Here is a 9,785-nt window from a genome sequence, read left to right on the forward strand (position 1 = left end):
TGTTTTATTAAATAATGCAACAAAATACACCATATTGTCATATATTCCCCCCAAAATGCATGTTAAAATAAAGATAAATACTGTACTTAAACATCTGCTTGAGTTATCCATCAAATCGTACACCATATTGTCATATATATTCCCCCCAAAATGCATGTTAAAATAAAGTTAAATACTGTACTTAAATATCTGCTTGAGTTACCCATCAAATTGTACACAATTTACAGTAAAATTCTGGCAGCTTGAGTTTTTCACCATCTAATCAACTTTGATACAGGTTTTTTTTTTTTTTTTACGTGCAGTGATGCACTATGAAAACAACAAATGGCAACTCTGTTGCATGGATTTTACCATTCAATTCCATTCCATTTCATGGTACAAATTCTGGTGACTGAGCTGCCAGTTTTTACAGTAAAAACTTTTTTTTCTTTCATTACAGCATACAGTACGTGAAAAAACTCAATATGATAATCAAATACATAGGCAATTTTATTCCTTAATTATTCACTGTTACAGGCGACCCTCTGAGCACCACTATAACTGCGATGTGGCCCTTAATTAAAACGACCACGGTGTACATAAAGAAATGCAATACTGTTATTTTAAAAACTTCATTGCATGGTTTTTGTCGCCCTGGTCCATCATTACTTCAAAAGTAATAAGCTTAGCATTATGGGCAAAAAAGAAATATAAAAGAACCACAGTTTTTGGACTTTTCTGCTCTGTCCTCATACTCTTTCAGCATTTCCTCAAACATCTTTGAGGAAACATCAGGAGAAGAGGACACATTAGAATACTCTTGCTTGGCTTTTTTTTCTCTTATTTTTGGGCGTCTTGTCTGTTCTTTTTTTCGAAGGTTCTGACTCTATCTCCTTTCAAGGGTCCTCCTGATTTTCAAGATTGTATTTGGCTTGATTTTTTGAAATCCAAAAAATCCAAACTTCAACCGAAACTCCTCTTCTTTTGAAGTCTGAAACAATAAAATGATTGCTGCAAATTACACTCCTCTGGTTTAGTCTGAGAGTCAATTTGACTGGAGAGGTCCATACTCTCCTCATATTACCATCATTTGGAAAGGTATGCAGGTTGACCCCTTCTTTAGTTTTATTGCTACAACCTGCAAAAATGGCATCTGGCGGACATGTAAGATAATTCCTTCAAATTTTGCGATAAAACATGGTGATTCGAGATGAAGACGCTACTAAAACACGTACACTAGGGCCTGATTTACTACAGGTTTTCGTGTATCAGAACACATGCAAACTTGATAGCACACACAATGTTAAAATTTGTCATGTCAGGTCATTTGTATGTTTGTGTCAAGTATTATTTTCCTTGGTTTAGAGGTCGGTTATGTTTTCAATGCTCTTTTCCTCCCTTGTTTACGTTTTCTTGTTGCAAGGTGGCTTAATAGCTGCGCCTGCATTCTGTTTATTGATTAGCGTCCTCACCGGTTTCGGCCCGTAATCACTCTGCTTTATAGTCTGGTGTTTTAGTTGCTGGTCCATCGTTCGCCACACGCGACTGAGTTTGTCAGCTTACAATTCTCAGTTTTTCATTCTCTTACATTTTCTGCCTTGAGCTTCACGTGCATTTACCAATGGTCCGCCTGTTTATTTTGGTGTTTTTGCCTTGCGATTGATATTAAAGACTCCTCTTACCTGCACGCAACCTGAGGTCTTCCCAATCACAAACGGCACAACATGCCAGCGTACGACACGCAAAGCTGATCTACTAAGACTGTGCACAGAGAATTGTCTCTCAAGTGAGCAAAATAAGGAGCGCAATCCATTTAGTGTGTGGCTTCATGAATATGCAGAATTAACTGTGTGCTAATCATCATAATTCCTACAATACTGAGAAGACAAGATGCAAATAAAATTATTTAGCACACGCAGTGTGATTTATCAAGACTAAAACTGTTCTGCAGGAGCGATTTTGCATCTATAACTAGCACGTTTGCTTTGAACCTCCAGCCACATATAGAGACTGTCAAAAAAAAAAAGTATTATACTATTGTCCATTTAGCATTATCATTTAATAATTTTACACCTGCAGGATGACCTAAAGGGTGGGGTTATAAAACAAATTCAATTGATGCATTTTAATGTCAGTACACAATTTTTAAAGACATTTGTTTTTTCATATAAATTAAAAACTGTATTTTTGCATCTGGAACATTCCAGCCCACGTTTGCAGTGCGCATCATCAGCAGGCAATCATCTGCCAGCTAAAAAAGTGGATTCTATTGTAGAGGCACTGCAGGACTGCATCTAAAATGCCCGGTGATATTTATGTCTGCTGCATGTTTAAAAACATAACAAAACACCAAATGTAGGAGAACGATTACATGAATGTTCTTGATGTTTCCCTTTTGTTTTCATGTGTTTTTTGCCTTATAGTTTGGGCCTTGATTTGTTGGGTCTGTTCCTGTCTCTGGTCGTGCTGCCCCCCCCCCACCCCCCCAGACGATGGCGTGACGCACCGCAGAGGCCAGCATGATGGACAGTAGGTGTTTTTGATTTGTTTTGCTGCTTGTTTAGGCACGATGCAATCGTATGTGCTTATCTATTACTCATTGTTTTGTTTTTCATTGTTTTACTTTTGTAGCTGTATGTAAAAATAGTGCCGCTAAAGTGGCAGCGGGTTGCATCAGCTTGTTGCTCTTTTTAATGTATTTTGTGTTATTTGATGTTTCTTTCTTGTTCATGTGTTTTTACCTTTTTTTTGTACACTTTTTGAATCTGCACTGCAACCACATTATTTCCCCAAGTCTTCATGGTGAAAGTTAAGTTAAAGTTAAAGTACCAATGATTGTCACACACACTCTAGCTGTGGTGAAATGTGTCCTCTGCATTTGACCCATCCCCTTGATCACCTCCTGGGAAGTGGGGGGAGCAGTGGGCAGCACCAGGGAATCATTTATGGTGATTTAACCCCCAATTCCAACCCTTGATGCTGAGTCCCAAGCAGGGAGGCAATGGGTCCCATTTTTATAGTCTTTGGTTTGACTCAGCCGGGGTTTGAACTCCCAAAATACCGATCTCAGGGCGGACACTCTAACCACTAGGCCACTGAGTAGGGTGAAAGCTTTTTAGTACGTGCAAAAACCTCATTTAAATAGGGCGGTGTGCACCACTTTTTTACTTGGTTGGTTGGCTGAAGTTGTATTTATCAATTCAGTTCTTGTACTTATCAATTTTACACACAGCCTTAGTAGATCGGGGTTTCAAATTTGCAGTACAATTATGATCTTACTGTACAGTGATTCACATAACTGGCTTTTGCTTGGCTAGATAGGCTTTAGTCCAATGCAATCTGGCCGTGAACATGAACAGCGGCAGTGATGTCGTCTATGGGGAGTCTCTCTCATTTTATATCCTACAAAAACTCACAGCATCAGGTGGCTCCTCTCCAGTTCATTTCTATCCAAAGCACTTCCTGTGAGCTGGCCCTCATCCACCGTTTGACGTGCAGCCTCCGACGCCGTCTCGAAAACATCATCGGCATAGCTGGACAGCTCATCCTGCAGGCCCTCCTAAAGCGGACGACAACAAAGTCATGAGCACTTTAGTCAAACAGGTAGTAGACGGCGTAGCGGGGAGAGTAAAGACTCACTCCAGTGAAGAAAGATGTATCCAGATCATCGGGGAAGTCCGCAGTGTCGTCTTCGAAGACACCGCGAGGCAGGAAACTTCGAGTTCGGCAACGGCCTGTCGTGCTTTCGCCTAATGTACGGCCCTGCACGGTGAACGATGAACATCATGGGATAAAACGACCAGACATAGATGTCAGTGGATAAGTCTACTCTTCTGGAAAGTTCCTCTATCGAGCTGCTGTCTGAGCTTTAAAGTGGACCATCTGCTGGTTAAAGCCTCTGAAGATCAATGAAGCATATTAAAAGCATATGAATTTTGAAAGAAAGTAGGTCACTAACACTAATCTGTGCTTCAATGGAAAATATTAAATTGTCATTCAAAATAGCAAAAATAACATGAAAATTACATAAAATAATAGCTTAATCATTCCTTTTTTTTATGGATGGCGAGTAAGTACAGTATGACAAAAAATAGCGTTGGAAGGGTTTGACTGAAGTGTATCATCCAAAGAGCAGGAGAAATGACCTTCATTAGTGCCGTGGCAGCTTTCAGACTCATGACAGCAACCGACTCCCGTTTGCGTCGCCGTGGCAACCGGTTGAGGACCGATTGTGAGCTGGAAAAGGAGCATAGTGAGGCACCGCATGGCGTGACGGGAGCTGGCGGGACGTTGATGTCGACCTCTTCCGTCGCACGGAAGGCACGCCCCCGAGCCAGGGGGTCCACAATCTGCGAGTGCACAGGATGGCATTTAATATCAGCAACCCGACATGTTTGTTTGAAGCTTTGATTGATGAGCGGGAAGGAGAGAAGATGCCTATTAACTATGACCTGCCCTACCCTCTGCATGGCATAGGGATGGTGACTGGGGTGCTGGGGGTGGAGGTAGGGGGGAGGAGGAATGTCGGTGCTGGCCAGGGAGATGTTGTCCTGGCTGGGTAGCTCCATGCTCCTCATCACCTGAGCCTTGAGACCCCCGTAGAGCTGGCTGCAGTGCTGCAGGCTCTTCCTCCTCCATCGCTGGGTGCTGTCACTGTCCTTGCTCACGCCGAACCAGTCTGCTGTACCCCTGGGTGGATGGAGGACTCAGTGTGATGAAACATTTTACTGTCAAGTTGCACCTCGACTTAAAAATGTTTGGAGATAAGAGTTGTCTCTCGGCTGATTATGCTTTAAGTTGCAAGCGAAAACGTGACTTACAAGCATCCCCGCCATTAAGATGTGTATGTCGCAGTCAACCCCGTAAGATCCGCCCTAATCATCTGGTCTTACTTACTAACAAGTGTATAGATATAGATAGATATATAACTTTGTTTTCCCAACCATATGAAGGAAGAAAGAAAGTGAGTGTGAAGGTCAGTGTTGAGAAGAAGTGGAATATACTCAATGAATGAAAGAAAAACGTGGTGAAGCAGTTGGAGCGTATCACTGCTAGTCTGCACCATACTGAAGCAGACTGAGTAACGCCAGCTGAGATTGTTAACATGTTATCTAAACAGTGGACATTTATCCATGAAAGTATGGAGAAGCTGCTGATACAATTGTTTTGGGTTAAGAGCTTCGTCACAGAAGCAATTAAGCCCGTAAGTTGAGGTACTACTGTTCGGTTGGTAGAGCGGCCGTGCCAGCAACGTGAGGGTTGCAGGTTCGATCCCCGCTTCCGACATCTTAGTCACTAACGTTGTGTCCTTGAGCAAGGCACTTTACCCACCTGCTCCCATTGCCACCCACACTATGTAAAGTACTTTGAGTGACTAGAGAAAAAGCGCTATATAAATATAATTCACTTCACTTCACATTTTGGGTATGGCCACACTGCCTGCTTGCTTCTGTTTTTCATCTCTGTCTCCAGACATTCTCAGGCCGGCTGGAGGCATTGCTTCAGGATTTCAGGATGCACCTGAGGCTGATTGTCTCATCAGCCCCTTTAGCCGAGGGGTTGCAGCTGTGAGACTCCAGTGTCATCCTTGCTTACACGCAGACATTACCTTCCTGTTGCCCTTTTCCACACCAGCTCCACTGGCTCCTGTATTATTGACTTCTCCTCACTCGTACGTCTCCCATGCTGCTCCACCTCGCCTCCAGCCGGACTTCTCGATTTAGTTACTTTGTGTTCTTTTGATATTTCTTAGTTTCTATGGTACTTGTTTTTCAGTGCCATCTCTTTGAGTTAATCGCTAGACAAGGTTTTGTACTCTTTTTGTTACCTTAGGACAGTGGTTCTCAAAAGGAGGTACGCGTACCCCTGGGGGTACTTGAAGGTATGCCAAGGGGTACGTGAGATTTTTTTTGAATAGCAACAATTCGAAAATCCTTTATAAATATATTTATTGAATAATACTTCAACAAAATATGAATGCAAGTTCATAACCTGTGAAAATAAATGCAACAATGCAATATTCAGTGTTGACAGCTACATTTTTGAAGAAATGTTTAGAATTAAGTACATGAATCTAGATGGATCTCTATTACAATCCCCAAAGAGGGCACTTTATGTTGATGATTACTTCTATGTGTAGAAATGTTTATTTATAATTGAATCACTTGTTTATTTTTCAACTAGTTTTTAGTTATTTTTATATATTTTTTTCCAAATAGTTCAAGAAAGACCACTACAAATGAGCAATATTTTGCACTGTTATACAATTTAATAAATCAGAAACTGATGACATAGTGCTGTATTTTACTTCTTTATCTCTAATTTTTCAACCAAAAATGATTTTCTTTGATTCGGGGGTACTATAATTAAAAAAAATGTTCACAGGGGGTACATCACTGAATAAAGGTTAAGAACCACTGCCTTAGGATGATTAAAGACTTTTAAAATCCGTTCTTCGCCTTCCACCTCTGCATCTGGGGTTCACGTTTTTACCAGAACCTAACAACTCATGTATTTATAAAGGAAAGGCCGACTGACAACAGTTGAATGTTATGTTCCAGCTGTATTATTGTGCCCCGCAGTGCAAAACAAATTTGAAAACAAAACTAGAACGGGACTTGTGACGCAACACACCATCTGTTGGGTCCAATATCAACACCAATATCATTAGTATTGCTTCCTCCCATATAGTTTACTGGCCATATATTTCCTGGTCATTGTCATGATGGAAGACCCATTCAAAACTTCTGGCTAAGGCTAAAGTTCTCATCCAAGATTTTACGGTAGATGTTTTTTGTGAGTGCCTCAGCAGGGAAACATCTCAAACACACAGTTTCACCTCCATTTTTGACAGAAAGGAGGGTGTCCTTGGGGTCATACTCCATATTTATCTGTCTCCAAGTCAGGTTGGTTCCAAAAACCTTAATTTTGGTCTCATGATCACATCACAGGATACATAATTAATATACTGAAGTGCTATCTTCTTTGTATCCATGCCACTGCCAAAAAAGTACATATGTGTGAATAGATCAGGATTGTAATTACCAGTGGTGGGCGTCGTGGCAGGCAAGACCCTCTGTGCTGGCCTTTACACTATCAGATGCACTGACCTACAGTTACAACATTTTTAGTATTTGTGCTTTGAGATTGTATTGCAATTTGTTGCATTCTATTGTATCATCAAGGAAGATCATGGATGAGGGGTTTTTTGGGGGCCCACGTTCATCGCTGTGTGCTCACCTACAGTTTCATCCATAATCCCCTGAAGCTCTTATTTAATTCAAACAAAGCATCAGTTAGGGTTTACGATGTTTCAACGATAATACAATCTTTGTACAACATTGAGTTGTTTTTTCCCTTGGCCTCAGTCTGGACCCCCTCTCCAGGGGCCAGGCTTAGACCGATTTTTTTATTTTTATTTTATTTTATTTTATTTTTATTTTTTCTCTGTATTGTCTCTGTTTTCCATGTAAGGCAGCTACAACAATTCAGCTGCTCGCCAGTTGCAATTGTGTGCGACCGCAGTTATTCCCACTGGCTTTGCTGGTCTGGGGGAAACGGCTCTGGTCTACATAGCAGCATCTGTAGTCTGGCAGATACTACAGAAGGTGTCTTGTGATGTGTGCTACGTAGCGGCCTCACTTGGTGAGCTCTACAACATTCTAGCCGTGAAAAACAACGGCAGAATAGTGATTCCTAGGAACCAAACTAAATAAAAAAAACCTAGGAGTTCATCCATCCATCTTCTACCGCTTGTCCCTTTTGGGGTCACGGTGGGTGCTGGAGTATATCTCAGCTGCATTCGGGCGGAAGGCGGGGTAAACCCTGGACAAGTCCGCCACCTCATTACAGGGCCAACACAGACAACATTCACACTCACATTCACACACTAGGGCCAATTTAATGTTGCCAATCAACCTATCCCCAGGTGCATGGTTTTTTTTTTGGCGGTGGGAGGAAGCCGGAGTACCCAGAGGGAACTCACACAGTCACGGGGAGAACATGCAAACTCCACACAGAAAGATCTCGAGCCCGGGATTGAATTTAGGACTACTCAGGACCTTCTTTTTTTGATTCAGGACCTTCGTTTTGTGACGCACATGCACTAACCCCTGTTCCACAGTGCTGCCCCCTAGGAGTTCAATACAACAAAAACAACACTTGACGAGCTCAGTGCACATATCGTGACAGCTTTCTGTGATTGACAGCTTTGAAGACCAATCAATGCCGTGCATCCTCCGTGAATATCAGGGGGCCCCTGATTGGTGGGAGCCCCTGGATTTAAAGGCCTACTGAAATGAGATTTTCTTATACAAACGGGGATAGCAGGTCCATTCTATGTGTCATACTTGATATTTTTGCTGAAAGGATTTAGTAGAGAACATCCACAATAAAGTTCGCAACTTTCGGTGCTAAGAGAAATGCCCTGCCTCTTCCGGAAGTCGCAGATGATGACGTCACATGTTAATGGCTCCTCACATATTTACATTCATTTTAATGGGAGCCTGCAACAAACAGAGCTATTCGGACCGAGAAAACGACAATTTCCCCCTTAATTTGAGCGAGGATGAAAGATTTGTGTTTAAGGATATTGATAGCGACGGACTAGAAAAAAAAAAAAGAGTTAAAAAATAAAAACGCCATTGCATTGGGAAGGATTCCGATATTTTTAAACACATTTATTAGGATAATTCTGGGAAATCCCTTATCTTTCCATTGTGTTGCTAGTGTTTTAGTGAGTTTAATATTACCTGATAGTCGGAGAAGTGTGTCCACGGCCGGGTGTTGACGCGCAGTGTCTCTGAGGGAAGTCACGAAGCTGCAGCAGAACGGAAGCTAGGCCGCAGCTGAAGCGACTTTTTAACCACAATTTTCTCACCGAAACCTGCTGGTTGACATGTGGTCTGGATTCATGTCTGCTTGACCGCGCTGTGATCCATAGGAAATGTTCACCTCCGGGAATTTTAAACAAGTAATCACCGTGTGTTTGTGTGGCTAAAGGCTAAAGCTTCCCAACTCCATCTTTCTACTGTGACCTCTCCAATAAAAATTGAAAAAAATTGCAAAAGATTCAGCAACACAGATGTCCAAAATACTGTGTAATTATGCCGTTAAAGCAGACGACATTTAGCTGAGTGTGTGCGTAGTGCTCATACTTCCTGAAACCCTGTGACGTCTTGCGTATGCGTAATCATTACACCACGTTTCCAGGACGAAACTCCCGGGAAATTTAAAATTGTAATTTAGTGAACTAAAAAGGCCGTATTGGCATGTGTTGCAATGTTAATATTTCATCATTGACATATAAACTATCAGACTGCGTGGTGGGTAGTAGTGGGTTTCAGTGGGCCTTTAAGCCCAGGTAAGCCCATGCAATAAGGCAGCCATGGTTGTGGACTACAAACACTAATCCATCCTTCAATCCATTTTTTTTTACCGCTTGTCCCTCTCGTTGTACAGAAACTAAAACTGATATTTAGGTATTATTTGGGTACATTTCCACCATCTATAGAGGATAGATGGTGGAAAACTTCACAGGACAAAGCAAATTCCAAACACCTCGTCAGAAGAAAGTATGGAGGAAGGAATGATTATTTTATAAAAATCTCTGCAATGCCTCCATTGTCAAACTTTAGGGACATATGCGGTTTCCAAATACACAAAAACGGGTACCAATAGGTAAGAAAGTTGGTTTTGCATAATAAGTCCCCTTTAAAACGATATGTTTCCTCCACTTCTTGTGCTTTGACTCCCAGCAGATATCTGCTGTTTAAAAGTCCAAAACATTATTGAGACCATCATACCTT

General features: G+C 41.7%; 1 protein-coding gene across 5 annotated transcripts in view; it reads right to left on the minus strand.

The window, feature by feature from the left end:
* Positions 1-9,785, minus strand: part of rhbdf1b (rhomboid 5 homolog 1b (Drosophila)) — a 50,680-nt gene that overhangs the window by 20,150 nt on the left and 20,745 nt on the right. For 4 of the 5 annotated variants that reach the window (XM_061908893.1, XM_061908894.1, XM_061908896.1 and 1 more), the window contains 4 exons: positions 4,440-4,668; positions 4,125-4,328; positions 3,619-3,741; positions 3,396-3,538 (listed from right to left, as the gene is read on the minus strand). In XM_061908893.1, coding sequence (XP_061764877.1) covers positions 3,396-3,538; positions 3,619-3,741; positions 4,125-4,328; positions 4,440-4,668 — 699 coding nt within the window. The remainder of the gene's footprint in view (positions 1-3,395; positions 3,539-3,618; positions 3,742-4,124; positions 4,329-4,439; positions 4,669-9,785) is intronic. The other variant, XM_061908895.1, reaches the window with a different exon arrangement.

The sequence above is a fragment of the Nerophis ophidion genome, linkage group LG08 (genome assembly GCF_033978795.1).
Source record: "Nerophis ophidion isolate RoL-2023_Sa linkage group LG08, RoL_Noph_v1.0, whole genome shotgun sequence".
NCBI lineage: Eukaryota > Metazoa > Chordata > Actinopteri > Syngnathiformes > Syngnathidae > Nerophis > Nerophis ophidion.